This window comes from Bubalus bubalis, chromosome 1 (assembly GCF_019923935.1).
Source record: "Bubalus bubalis isolate 160015118507 breed Murrah chromosome 1, NDDB_SH_1, whole genome shotgun sequence".
Classification (NCBI taxonomy): Eukaryota; Metazoa; Chordata; class Mammalia; order Artiodactyla; family Bovidae; genus Bubalus; species Bubalus bubalis.
In genome coordinates, this window is record NC_059157.1 from 191,856,906 (window position 1) to 191,872,229 (window position 15,324).

Consider the following 15,324-nt stretch of genomic DNA (forward strand, 5'->3'; position numbering starts at 1 on the left):
TACCTACGGAATTGAGAAAAACGGTCCTTGATGATCCTATTTGCAGGGTAGGAATAGAGATGCAGACATAAAGAACACCCTTGTGGACACAGCGGGGGAAGGAGAGGGTGGGACGGACTGAGATGGTAGCACTGAAACATATGCATCACCAGGCATGAAACAGATAGCTAGCAGGAAACTGCTGTATAACACAGGGAGCTCAACCCCGTGCTCCAGGAAAACCTACAGGGGCAGCGTAAGCGGGCGGCAGGGAGGCTCAAGACAGAGGGGACGTATGTATACTGATGGCCTATTCTCACAGTTGCATAGCAGAAGCCAATACAACATTGTAAAGCAATTATCCTCCAGTTAAAAATAAATTAAAAAAAAGAGAAAATTCCTTCCGTAGGAGACACCAACATGATTCAATGAGAATGCCAGAGGACTCTTTTTTTTTTTCGTCCAGACCTTTTTTTAAGCCATCTTTCGCTGAATCTTCTTTTAGCAAACAAGTGATGGCAGAACCAACACAGAGCTGGCAGGAGAAAGCTCCGGAAGAACCCAGCTCTCTGTCTGCCTGTGGTCCCTGTGAAGACAGCCTTTGGCAGCTAACCAGGGCTTCCCAGGGATGGATGGCAAGTCAGCCTCCATCCATCCCTGCGTCTCCCCAAGGTGTGCAAACCGACTCCTTTTCCGTCTCTGTAAGGTATCAGTCAGCGACGCACACCAGGACCTTGCTTTTACCGCCTTGTAGTTCAGGTGGACGCTGTGCACTCACATCAACTCATGTTCCTGGATGAGTGGATCTCTGGCCCCTGACTGGTGCCTAATGGATAGGCACAGGCACTGAGAAGCCAGCTGTGCACTTTCACGGCTTTTGTCGGTCCCCACGGACCTGCACCTGCGTGACATTCCTAAGGCAGAGACTGAAAGGAGGGAGGCAGTCCTCCAGGAAGAGATTTTCCTGCCTCCCTCCTCCACCTGCAATGGAGAGACCCCCCCTCCACCTGCAGTCTCTTTTTCTGGCAGCCACACACCCCCCCAACCCAGGAGATGCGGAGATGGTGCAGTTCTGTGTATACAGAACTCTAGTATATTTTGATATTTAGAAAAAGACTTTCATATTTAGTGATGTCCTCTACTTTTTAAAATTCTGTGTGAACTTTCTGATTAAAGTTTTTCATAAATTTTGTAAAGAGGCAGAAAGTGCTAGGAAAAAAAGAGGAGACATTACCACTGATCATGATCAGTTTGAGAGGCCAGCCCAGGGTTTCTCAGTCTCGACGGCGTGACTAATGCTCTGCACGGTAGGGCTGTCCTATGCACTGCGGAATGGCCTCTGCTCTCCCACCCCGGGGCGGGACACAACCAAAAATGTTTGAAGATATTGCCAAATGTGGGGACCCACTGTGGGAGACCACCATGAAAATTGATAAGCAGATACACAGATAAGATCTACCAGCTCTAACCAGCCCTGAGGTTTCAAATGAGATGGGGAAAGCAGAAAAATGTCTAGACCGACCCCAGGTCGTAGGTGCTGGAAACACACCATTTAAAGACGTGAAAGCTGTGTTAGGATACGAGTTTAAACTGTTTCTCATTCATTATAGACAGATAGACAGACAGACAGTGACTATACTCTGTACAGTGATTTCAAATGGAATCAAGGAAAAACATCTCTAAAAACCCCAAATCAATGCCTGGAGCAACCTGGAGCACTTCCACCTCCAAAAAGGCCTATCCCACCTTGCCTCCTCCGCTGAGATCTGATAAGCACACAGATCACCAACTGTGCTCAAACGCCCATATTCCTGTGCACTGCCTTTGTTTGCACCAAGGAAGTCTCCTTTGTTTGCATAAGGTGACTCAGTTAAGGCCACACACCACCAGCAGGAGGGTGCTGGCCAGACCTCCCATTCACCAGATCCAGGAGAGTCCTTGGATGGGAGGCTGGGGGTGGGGCTGGGGGTGGAGGAGGCACAGCTCTGCAGACTAGGCTGCACCTACATTCTTTTGAACTGTGGTGTTGGAGAAGACTCTTGAGAGTCCCTTGGACTGCAGGAGATCAAACCAGTCCATCCTAAAGGAAATCAGTCCTGAATATTCATTGGAAGGACTGATGCTGAAGCTCCAATACTTTGGCCACCTGATACGAAGAACTGACTCATTGGAAAAGATCATGATGCTGGGAAAGATTGAGGACAGGAGGAGAAGGGGACCACAAAGGATGAGATGGTTGGATGGCATCACCGACTTGATGGACATGAGTTTGAGCAAGCTCTGGGAGATGGTGATGGGTAGGGAAGCCTGACATGCTGCAGTCCAAGGGGTCGCCAAAAGTTGGACACGACTGAGCGACTGAACTGAACTGACGGCCTTAATGATGCTCTGAAATCTCAAGGTAAAAGTAGGGATTCACTCAAGTTGAGAAATAGACAGGAAACGTACTTCCATCTTCAAGAAAAACAGTTGTAAGTGGCTCCTACATGAAAGCTTACTCACCAAGGAAACCAGAGGAAACGCATTCTGTGTCCACTGACAGGATGGCCACAGGGTCTCCTGAAGGAGGTTGCTGGGATCACCTTATGATTTTTAGGTCTTCAACAACCTGAAACCCTTGGTGATGCAGGAAGTTCAGTGACAAAATAGAGTTTCTAAATGGGATACACTGCCTGATATAGCCTAATAGAGACTAGAACGTGCTAGAATCTCAAATCAGTGCCAACAACAGGAATGCCATGGAAAGCTTTGTTCTCAACGTGGACTAAATAATACATCTCTGTTGAATACGGTACTTGCATCAGGACCAATGACAGAGGGTAAGTGTTGCTAGAAGTCCACTAATGCATATTCATAAACATAAAAATCTTAAAGAGCAGCAATTCATCCCCCACGCCCTGAGACGGAATTGATAAAACCAGAAACCTTTGAAAGTATTCATTCATAGGCAGCTCATTAAAGCTACACTGCTCACTTATTAATTTCTGTTAATTGCTTTTTGGGGGCTTCAGATGAGATGTTATTAGTATGGATTTAGTCCTCAAAGATAATTGGGTCCAGGAAGTCTTTTCAGTGGAAGTAGACACACACACACACACACACACACCCCTTGTGACTGAAAGTCCAATAGATCCTTCAAAACTACATAACCCTTCCATACTAACAGTACATGGTTATTCATAAACAACCCCTTTCTGATTTGACAATGTTTTATAATCACCAACAGAAAGAAAACAGTCATCAGCCATCTCTCTTTTCAGCAAGTCATTTTTCTTTAAAAATAATAAAGAAAAGGAAACAGAATATGTTCTTCCATGACCAGTCTTCTCCACGCTCTCTTGCCCCTCTCCAACCAGCACAAAAGAAAATACAAAACTGATTTATTAGAACCAGTGCAGCACTGAAGCCATTGGCTGGATCACTGTTTATGTCTATAATGCTTGCTGCTGAAACAGGAAGCTCTAAAAATCACTCAACCATTATTTCTTTCGGAAGCACTTTCTGACTGATAGTCTTCTGTCCCCACCAAAAAGAGCTGCTTCAACCTAAAGCGAGTGGGCTGACAAGGAAGGGGTTTGCAGGGGTGGGATGGGAGGTGGGGGCGATGGGAGTGGTGGACAGAGTCCAGCTTCTGCCCATCAACTCTTAAATATTGTTCATACAAATAACCTCAACTTAAAAAAGCTGTCTAACACCATCAACAATACCTGGCACTTCATAAAATCAGCAAGAAAACCATGAAGAGATCAATCGCAAAGCTACGTGTTCCAGGCACAAGCATTTTTCAGGAAAGCTCTCCTCCTTGGTCTTTGCCACGACACCAAGCGGGACAGGAACTGCTGGGTGGTAGGCAGCAACTTGCTTTGAAGAAATGTTACTCTTTCTTGGGCAAATGTGAAACGGAATGAGAAAACTGATCTCTAGAGATGAACTCTGCATCAGATCATGGACACCAGCTTTCCACCGGCCATCAAAAGGCGTTATTTGCTTGGGCTGCCTGAGGCTGCACGTATCAGAGGCTGTCTTTTCCTATCCGTGTTTGCCCACCTGGAAGTCTGAAAACAGATCTCAGTGTATATATTATCATTTTAAAAGGTAGATCTGTAGCAATCCAAAAAAACCCAGGGGACGGGGGTGGTAATGGGAGAGGTGATTTTAATACAACCCATGTCTTTTCCTTGTATTCTCTCCAGGAGGTCTGACTGCCAACTGATTATCTTGAATGTTATCCACGAAACAACGCTGGGATTGTCAGATCAATTTTCCTCCCCCTATTATATGAGTCTGTGATAAAACAGAGAAGGACTGGGATCCGATGATGATATTGTGAGTCATCCAGACCATTTCTTAGTAATAACCACTCCATAAGGACACGTCTCACTTTGTTTAGAATACCGGTACACTCTAGCCTTTCCTGCATGTACCTTTGCTTCAACCAGTCTTTCACTCATCTGAAAGGCAGCTTCCCCATCCTGTTCTGCGAATATAGTCAAATACCTTAAGAATGAAAATCCTTCAGTAACGAACATTACACAAATGTACAACCGCCCTGATTGTGGCAGGGTAAATATTATGTCTGGGAAGTCGTCCACAGCAAGAACGTGAGGAAGGAATTTCATTTTATAAAAGGGTTGAGAAGGGTACTATTTGGAAAGTGGGCAAGATTAAAGTTGCCATGGAGGTCAACATAAACAGAAATTTCCACCAAGAAATTAAACCCAGTCCTAATGGATGGTGGGGGAACACTGTGGCCTTGCTGGGCTGGTTGGGAATTCGAATTGCAGGTCTGTAGCCAGGTAGCCAGGCACTCACTAGAGAGGAGGTTGCCCCTTCAATGACAAAATAAGCCCTTCTCCTTTGCAAGGGACCATCTGTGTGTATACCTGCAGGCGTCTTAAAGGTCTGGACCAGTAGTTTGAATGGGATCTCCTTTCCTAATTATGCAAACCAGGCCCTGGATATAATAAAAGCAGGTGTAACCAAAACAGCACAGGGAGCAAGAAGAATGTCTAACTCATGTGTTCATTTATTTCCTCATTTTCTGGTTATCTATAACATGCAGCACCATGCTAGGCTGGCCCTCCATGGTCAAGGAAAAGTTCCAGATTCACAGATTCTTGCCTTGGGGGAGAGCAGGTCCATGGGATCCCCAGAAGTTCCATAAAGGAGCTTCAGCAGCCCTGAAACTGCAACTGTACAAGAAACTGGGTGTGTGAGTGCATACATGCATTCCCCCACCCCCGGGGAGAAGGCTTTCAAGGATTTTCAAAATGATTCCTGGATGTTCCGAAAATTAAAAATCTCAGTCTTAGAAAAATCAGAAGGAAATCTGCAGTGGATTCTCTTCCCCCATTTACGATACGATAGATAATACGTCTGGTAGATTTCCTCTTTGGTTCTAAAATGAATTAACTAAGGCCGTATTCCCTGACTGATCTATTCCTTTCCAACTGATTAAGTACTCCAACAGGGGAGAAAGCACTCACGGATTTCATCGCTAAAATTTCTCCAACGTCTCTCGACTGCAGCCATGATACAATTTCTTATAACTGAAAATATCCAAAGCACCTGCTTCAACGGCGGATGGAAGCTATGTGAGCTGCCACTAATGAACGTCACCAAAGAAGAGCTCCCCCTGATCCTGAACTTGGATTTTTCTGGAGGTAAGGGATAGTCCCCAGAACGCGTGTTTAGGTGTGAACGGTTCTGAACAACAACCCCCTCTCCTGGGATCTACTATCTCACCTTCCATTGTAAAGGAATGGTGGATCTACATGGTGATACTGAATCAAAGGGAGAAAATTCCCAGGGTGAGATAGCCCTGAAGGAGAGATTTAAGTTGTCAGGGACAGAAAAGAAAGGAAGGAGGAAGGCCCAGACGGCTACAGCCTTCACTAGTATTTTTTAGGGGCCAGGGTTGTCAGTGAGGCCTTCAAAGCCGGATGGGCAGGTTTTCCCAGTTGCAGGCTGAACCCGAGGTTAGGAACCGCGATCCTGGACCTGAGCCAGCGCCCAGGCAGATCGGTTTTGTGGAACAGAGAAAAACCCTTCCATGTTCCACCTCTGACAATTTCTAGGAGCTTTTACAATCCCTAGGGACTGAAGGCTGAGAAAAGAAAAGGGAGTTTCTTTTTCTACCCTTTATTTAGGAGGGAGTACCAGGCCACTTTGAGAAAACTCATCAGGCCACTGGCTTTGGACAGAATGGGAAACTGGCGTTGAAATGTTCAGATGAGCCAGCGGCCAAGACCTTCCCGGCCCCAGTGTGGTGTGGTGATGCCAGTGTTGTATTTTCAGACACATTTTCAAAACCAGAAAACAAAATAGGGGATAGTCTTAAGATCACTTAATAAAACATTATGAAACTTTTAAAAGGATGAGATTCCGCAAGGGAGATTAAGGCTAATTGTTAAAATGAGGGAAAGTCATCCGCTCCCTTCATAATGAGAAGCAAATTACAAAAAACGAAAAAGAAAAAACCTGGCAGGCGCTGATGTTGACACTCAAGACTTGAAAGAGTAAAATAAAGTTGTATTTTACGATTATGGAGAGAAATTACCAGTCAGAGTCAAACTGGGCCTTTTGACAGCTCATTTTGTCTTGCAGTACTTAACCAAAAAAAAAAAAAAATCACTCAAGACTGACAACATACAGGGTAACTAATTGGGTACAACATTTATTTTGGGGTTCCTCTGTTTTGGATCGCTTATTAGCACACATGGGAAGCAGAGCCTGGTCAAAACAGATACTGTTCATATTTGCAGCATTTCAGTTAAGTGTCTCATTCCACACCATCAGAAGACAGCCCAGCCTTGGTTGCAGCTATTCCACTTTGCAGACTCAAAGGCATCCTGGCACTAATCAGGCAGCCGAACGCAAACAATCCACACCTTGGGGAAACAGTTCACTGTTCCCCAAGTCAACACAAGCTCCTCTTAGTCACCCACTCAAAACAGACACGGCCAGTGAGGGATGAGAAACGCCAGCACAGAAAGCAGGCTGCTTTCAGCATATCCTTCTTTATCATCACCAGCCTCCTGGCCCTTGCAGGAAGGCCATTTATTGCACTTCTTAGGAGAAAATGGCATGGACCACTGAAGAGTTCCCAGAACTTGCATAACCAAAACCCGACCCATAGACCTACACAGATGCACACAATGTAATACTACTTCGTCTGGAAACACAACCCAGTGATCCTCAGCTATGGTTTCTCAGGAACAGAAATCCACAGGAATTGAATTGAGATGGTTACTGGACCAGACGGTCGGGCCTTTGTGTTTTATTGGCTCTCACCCACTCTGCCAGCTACTTATCTGAAACCTCCGAGATGTTTTCTAAACATGTATCTCTGAACCACAATGGGAACTCCATTTACTGAAAGGCGAGGACTTTTAATATAAAAAGTGAACCCATAGACGAACTTGTGCCTTTATACCTTATAACATCATTCATGCTTTCAATAAGTGGATATAATTTTCTTGGCCTTAGCCTACTATTAACATAGTGCTATAAACAAACATTTTCAACCATGTTATAAGTTTAAAAAATTTTTCTTCACCTATGATTCTGTTTTGAAAATTCCCCACACAGCCAGGATAACACAAACACAACAGCCAAAAAAAGCAACATGCCTTTACTCCCTTTCCTCTCTGACTAATCAAATTCCCCAAGAACACAGATTTTCAAATGCCTTTATAAAGACTAATGATTACTCTTCTGTTTAACTGTCTGTTGGTTGTACTTTTACTTTTTTTCAAAACGAGTCATCTACTGTTATTTAGGTATTTTCTACGTCATTTTTTATCATACTCAAAATAACTTTTATTCATAAGCTTATTCAACACTGCATCACAAAAATGCAATTTTCAAAACAAACTATCTTACCTCCTTCAATTAAACAAATAGTACTTACTGCTATTTATAAAACAGGACCAAGGTTCTTACAATATAAAGAAAACACAATATTTGAAAATGATTGGAAGCCAGAGGAGATTACAAGCCAAGATTTCGCTTTCCAGTTGAATACTTTGATAACATGTATGGAGAAAGAAAACTACACATAGAAGCACATTGATATAACAATTTCTCGGGAGAGTTCAATCTTTGGTATTATTAGTACCTAAAATATTAACTGGGCCCAGCCCCTCCCTACAGATAATAATAAGCCATCCAAATTATATATAGGAAAGTCACTTTACCATCAGAATCACCAAATCAGAGTGTTACTAACACTATTTCTTCATATTTCACCATATGAAACCTTTGAAACATATGGAAAAATCATCCACTATATAACCCTTAAAATTACTACAAGTGATCATGTGAAACTCGGTCACTTATAGCACATGGACCAGAAGTTAAAGGCTTCCAGTAAAGAGATTTCTGAAAATTATCAAAGAGAGAACCCCAGTTGTATAATCTTAGCTGCCATGATGGCACGTTTTATATTTTTACATTTTAGTAAAGATCTGAGAGGTTTTCTTGGAATTTGCGAATCATGCCTTATCTGCTTCAAATCAGTCTTAAACCAATTCAATAACAGAAAGCAATAATGTAAAGCCAGATTCTGTTAGAAACATTAAATATTAAATAACAAGGTTGACGTAGCAACAATAATGGGAAGAAATGACTATGCTTCTAGGGAATCCCATCACAGAAACTTCTAGATGTTTTGAAATCTGGGTTTGTTGCCATGTAAATACTGGGTGTTTCAAGTTCAGTTCTGACAGATACATACCTCTTCCACTCCGACCGACAAACCTGAGGTCATTGAATCTCGCAACTTGGTTTTTCATGGCCGCAGTTGCATTTCTCAGTTCAGCTGAGTAGTTTTCATCATTGCCTGCCATCACGGTCACCAGAGTGCCATCCGGAACGTCCCCCAGAGCCACCACCTAAACACCCATCAAGGGACAAACACAGACATCAGGCATGTTAGAAACTTTGACGTCATTTGTGTAACTGTTCCAAAACTGAATGGATATTGTGATGCTTTTTAGTTTGCAAAGGAATAGCAAACTAAATCATAACTTATATCGTAAATTAAAACAACAGAAAAGCTATTAATGGGAAGATTTACTTTAAATTCCACTATGTAAAATTACGGGCTTCCTTGGTGGCTCAGACAGTAAAGAATCTGCCTGCAGTGTGGGAGTCCTAGGTTTGATCTCTGAGTGGGGAAGATCCCCTGGAGAAGGGAATGGCAACACACGCCAGCATTCTTGCCTGCAGAATTCCACGGACAGAGGAGCCTGATGGGCTACAGTCTATGGGGTCGCAAAGAGTTGGACATGACTGAGTGACTAAGTACACGCACGCACGTACACACACACACATATGTAAAATTATAGACATTTAAATCATAAAACATTCACCTAATAAAGCCACATAAGGTCACAGGACATGGCTGGAATAAGGCTCACTATAGCAAGGGCTTTGAAAAGCTATGGCTTCTCATGAATACAAATATTGCTTCTTAATTCTCCATATTTGAGAAACACAATGTCTTGTTTTTTTGTAAGTTTATAGCCTAACCCATTTTTCATTTGTCCAGACCTCTACCAATAGGCCTAAGAGGGTTGATTTTGCCTTTGAGGTGTTTAAACTTCTGCTAAAATTAAATCTGATTGCTTCCACTGAATTGCTGAATATTCCTAAATGACTTATACTCTCCCTTCACAATTAGTTCATCCTTATTGTCCCTACTTGATTCTATGATCTTGCTTTTCATTAGCACTGAATTGCAATATGCAAGAGAAAAACATCAGAAACATAATACTAGTTACAAAATCAATAGACCTCAGAGAAGAGGGGTGCTCACTTTGATGTGCTGCTCTGATTTCAGGAGCAAAATTTAACACATTTTTATTCTGTGAGTCCCAGAGATGTCTTAACATGGACCTGATAGATAACTGAGATTTTTTTCCAAACCCAGATGATGTTGAAGAAGAATTCCTTCAATGTACCTGAATGGAAATGGATTTCCTATCAGGACTAGTAAAGTAAATTAGTAAATAAATATTTTGACACTTAGGTAATTTTTAAAAAAAGCAGGAATTTTAAGGCAAAACGCATGGCCAACGATGCTTCATGTAGGAGTATCCATTTCTTGGGAAATGGACATTTGATCCTTCTAAAAACTATTTTCTTGGTCAAAACTATTTCCATTGTTTGTGTTTTCTAAAGTGGTCGTAGAATTTCAAATCAAAATAAGTTCTACTCGTGATCACGATCTATCACTTGCAATACCCCTGATTGGTATTTTCTCAGTCACTAGTGAAATGTGTGCTCATCATTCCAATTTTATAATCGATTGGGGGGTTATTTCATGTTATATTTTTTAAACTTATTACAATAAATTTATTACAAAGATAAAGTATTCCATAACCCAATGTCCATAAACTGATAATGGACTTTAAAACTGTGATAGATCCATACAATTGACATTATCTCATCACAAAAGGGAATAAAGTTCTGATACATGCTACAACATAGATGAACCTTTGAAACAGTACATTAAGAGAAAGAAGCCATTCACAAGAGGTTCACATATTGTATGATTCCATTTATATGAATAATCTAAAATATGCACGTTTACAGAGACAGAAAATAGATGACTGGTTGTCGGGGGCTGAGGGAGAGAGGAATTAGGAGTCATTGCTAGTGGGCATAGGGTTTTATTTTTGAGTTGTGTTAATAAAGCATTCCACGGTGGTTATTCCTCCTCCTGTTTTCCACTTCCCCATTTTTACCTAATATTTGATACATAATTTTTGCAGGGGTAACACCTATATTTCAGTCCTCTTTTTCTGTCTGCATATAAGGCTGCCATAGGCCCCCTTGTATGACAGAAAAGCCATGTTTCTCTAAATTCTCATCTTCATTGCCTGCTTAGTCATCACCCTTTCTCGTGTCATCCAGTTGACCGTTTATTCCTTTTATTTCCTAGGGCGCTTCAGCTGTTGGATTCTAAGGACTATGACGGGGATTGAACCAACTCACTATAAGAGGTAGGCATCTTTCTGACCCCAGGACTGTACCAGGAGACTCAATTCTTATAGCAATAGGCAGGCATGTACCTCACCTATTTTATCCAACTTGCACTCTTATCTTTCTTTCCAGTCCTTTCCATCCAAATGTTGGACATGTTTTCTATAAAGGAAATTTAAAAGCACAGCTATTTCTTCCCCAAGCACCCTCTAATTAGGTAGTTAGAGCCCATTATAAGTATGTTTGTTGCTGTTAAATTAAGAGCAGTAATATGACAATTCCCTTTTGTTTCAAAACCATTATTGAAATAAATCTCCTTGATCAGTTATGTAGTTCTTGTTACCGTTTTTTCTATTGCCATGAAATAGACTTGCTTTATTCTGCTCTTTTCAGTCTCTTAAAAATCCACCCCCAGTCTGTTTTCCCCCCCAACTGTTTTCACTTCCCTCTGTAAAATTAGCGCACAATGTTGAAATGTCCTCCTTGAAAACATATTTTTACTTCCTCATCCCCATCTCTCTGTAATGACCTGGCGTCTCTGTTTTAATTCCACATTCAGTAAGTAAGTATACAGGGACCGGATCAACTGCATGGTTTTCAAACTGAATAACTCATTGTTGGTTAAAGAGCTTAAAATAAATAAATCTTGTTTTATAACTACCAAAATGTATTCTAAATCACCTTCCTTCCACTGGCCCCTCTCATAGTGCTCCATTTCTGTGCCTCACTCATCTTTCCAAACTATCCTCATCAGTAATGTGGCAAATTCATGAGGAAGTCACCAAACAAAAATACAGAGTAAAATAATCATGGTGGCTAAACAAGAAAAAGTTGTTGATGCTGGAATTTAAGACTAAAGAAATTAGGAGTTTATCTCCTTTTCCCTTTTTTCAAACTGAAGCAGGAGTCAAAGATATTTCGGGGCTCAAAGATCATTTACTTGGCCTTTTATAGATTTTTCTTGGTGAGGAGGAGGGAAAGAATTAAATCCAGGAAAATTACATTAATAAAGAATAGCGTCTAATTGTTAGCAAGCATTCTTAGACTAGAAAAATATTTTTAACTTAAAAACTAACATTTCTGTTAATTTGATATAGATATTATCACTGATAGGCAATATGCAGAGAATTTTTTTTTAAACCTAACTTGAAACAGAATAAAAGAAACAACTGGAATGAAAAGCTATAAACAATAGGTAAGGAAACACAAACGTTTACATTTTAACACAGACCAAACAGACAAGAAGAGACTTGCTGGCCAAAGGATATCTTTTTTTTTTTTTTTTTTTTTAACTTCTCTGTTTTTAAAGTATCAGGAAGTTGGGCAAAATATCAAGCCTCTTCTATATTACAGAACCTCCCCACACTGCTCTTGGTCAGCTTGTTCACAGCTGAAACTGGCATTTTAAACCAACTCTAGTTAGGCTGAAATTATAGTCACAATTCATTTATTTCAAATCCCTTAAATTTCCAGTGTTTTAAAGAAAGCTGAGGGGTGGAACTTAGCATTCAACTGAGATGACATTTACTGCATAGCTAGGAGACCATGATCTCACCAACAGAAACGTTACTTCTTTCTTATGAAAAGAATATTACTATCAGCGTCCAAGGCCTCTCAACTTGCTGAAGGTATGTTTATGCCTTCGGACTCTGGTGTACCAGGGCCTAAATAAACTTTAATATTACAGTCTTAAAAAACACATCCTAAGTCATCCGAACAGCTTTTTTTGACTGCTTCGGTAATTAATGAGTAACAGGTAGCAAATTTAAGACTTTTCTCTGTAGTAAAATAGGGATCTCTCCTAAGCTAAAAAATAAAGGCAATTTCACCAGAGACGTGGGGGCGTGGGGGATATTTTAGGGCCCAGGATAGGCAATTAGGATGGTTTTCATCTATTTTAAGGAAAACTCACACCTTTAAATCTCCCTTTAGTTTCAAAGATTAAAGCAGAGGATTTACACATATTCAGAAGATGCCTAAAGAATCATTTCAGTGCTCCTTCTCATCAATACCATCAGACTTTATCATGGTTTTACATTTTCTCCTCCTTAGTATGGGGGATCGTAGTAATTCTTTAGTGCTTACCTTCTTAAAGAGGTTGTCTGGGGCTTACTTAAAATCCAAATTCTAAAGTACTAATTTCTATAGCAAGTGCTTGGGAGGTAAGTAGTGCAAGATGAGTCCAGAGTGGAGTCAGGGATACAAAAGTTTAGCTTGCTTTATTCCTAATCTTTGTGCTTGTTCCCTCACTGGCAGTTTTGTCTGCTTCTTCCCTTAGGCGGTGAGCAGGTCTCCTTTAGAAAGAGGCCCCTCTTATTGGGGACTGGAGTGTCGACAGATTGTTCACCAAGCGGCCTGATCCCTCTACTGTCCTTTCCTTTGCCCCCAAAGTTGTCAAGATCCACTTTAACTTTTTTCAAGAGGTTTATACCTTGATCTTGAACCTAGAAATGATCATTCAGTAAAACAGATCTTTTTAAAACAGTGAATTGTCAGAAGTCATTTTAAAAAGGAAACCTCTAGGGTTATTAAGATTTCTGCTAAAGGGAATTCCCTGACGGCTCAGGAAAGCAATTTACGTGATTTTTTCCCCCTTTTTTTCCATTATTTTTAGAACGAAATACTTTCATGAGGTGGCTTGAGAAATGACCTGGCCCTAACTCCTTCAGATTCTTAATCAGTTAGTATTTGGGGTGTGGGTTCCCTAGCCGAGGAGACTATGACTTAGCCCAAAGGAAGCCACAGATCTCTGAGAACCCACACTCCCGTGGTGTGTCTGTAGCACTTGGTTTAAAGGACCCTCGGGTTGATTATCAGCCTGTCTCCTCCCCTCTGCACTTATCTGCAAGTGACCCGGGGCCCATCCCTGTCAGAGCCGAGGAGGTCTGCCTGCTGAGTCTGTTTATATACAGGGATTAGAGTGATTTAAAATTGAAATGGGCTCCCAACCCAAATCTGCAGAGGTGGAGGAAGAGACAGGAAAGAGTCCAGCAGCTGCTCAGACTTATCGTCCTTTCTATCCTCCTCAAAAACTCCTTCTTTCAGAAAATTGAGGCAACTCTATACAGGCAGCCAACTGCACTTTTTGTTTGTTTGTTTGTTTGTTTTAAAAACCATAATCTAAGTTTGGAAGGTGTCTAAAGCGTAAAAATAAAGAACTCCGATAGTTAACTTGTGTTTTAAAAAGTGAACATTTATTCATTGTAACTAGCTAGAAATCCATCCCAGGCTTGGAACCATAAAAAACTTTAATCTCCCCTTAAAGAGGACAATTATGCAGCCAGATTTTTTTTTTTTTTTAAGAAAAAAAAGAGTGGATGATCTTTATAGCTTCCACCCCCCACCCCTTGCCCGCCTTAGCCCCTTTAAAAGAACAGGAAACGACAGCACTGATTGTATTTAAAAAGCTGCCCCTTCTTCAACCCACCCAAGACAGAAGAACTGAATCCCTACCGCCGAAATGAAACGTCTTCTGTTTGCTGCCAGGGGTGGTGGGACGGTTGTTTAAAAACGCCCGGGGTTGTTTATATAGCCCCTTTGAAGGCCAAGGTTTTTCAAGACAGCTGAAAGCTAGCGCAAGATGAGGGGTGAAAAGTGAACGCGGACCTCTGAAATTAAAAGGCTGAAGTTTCCTGGTCCACGTCACCGTCCCCCTCCCCTCAAACAGCAAAGCAGGCGGATGAGACCCCCAGGCTCACGGCAGCCCGCTATGCCTCCTTTCGCTGACCCGGGGCTTCAAGCTAGGTGAACCGGCGATAACATTCAAGAGGGTTCCCGGAAAAGAAACAGGATTCGCTACTTGCGGCTTCTGTCAGGAATAGGCTAGAAGCTCAAAACAAAACAACAGAAAAAACACTCCTCCGAAAACTTTTGCAAATTTAACAGAGTCCGCCGTGGACTTTGAACTTGCTAATTCATACAGTGCTGTTAAAGAGGGGGTGGATGTGGGAAAAAGCCCTGAGAGTTTTCCTTGTCAAGTTTCTTTTCCTGGATCCAAAGGTATATCAAAGTATCTCAATTTTATTTCCAGATGCCTTCCTCAGAAGGGCTGGGTTCCGGCCGGGTACTTTTCCTACTTTGGATCAAAGCGAAGGACCGCTGCCCGGGGAGGAGGTCCCGCCGGCCCTCCGTGGACGTCTTTGGGGGAGGGCAGCCTTAATTTTTTCCACCATCCCCCGGAGGCCTCGGCGGCCTACTGAAGCGGGACCCCTCCACCATCGGCCCCACCCCCGGCCCCACCGAGGGTCGCCACGGCAACGCAGCATCCCCCGTGTGCGGAGCGCAGAGGGATGGACCACGGGCCTCCGCGCCGGCCCCTTTCTAGAACCCGGCCCCGCCTGCCTGGCCACGGCCCTC

The 15,324-nt window shown here is 42.2% G+C and overlaps 1 protein-coding gene across 6 annotated transcripts in view; it reads right to left on the minus strand.

Annotated features, from left to right (window-relative positions):
• The window catches only part of RUNX1 (RUNX family transcription factor 1), a 274,888-nt gene that overhangs the window by 82,480 nt on the left and 177,084 nt on the right, over positions 1 to 15,324 (minus strand). For all 6 annotated transcript variants that reach the window (XM_025293398.3, XM_025293413.3, XM_006071987.4 and 3 more), the window contains one exon: positions 8,717 to 8,873. In XM_025293398.3, coding sequence (XP_025149183.1) covers positions 8,717 to 8,873 — 157 coding nt within the window. The remainder of the gene's footprint in view (positions 1 to 8,716; positions 8,874 to 15,324) is intronic.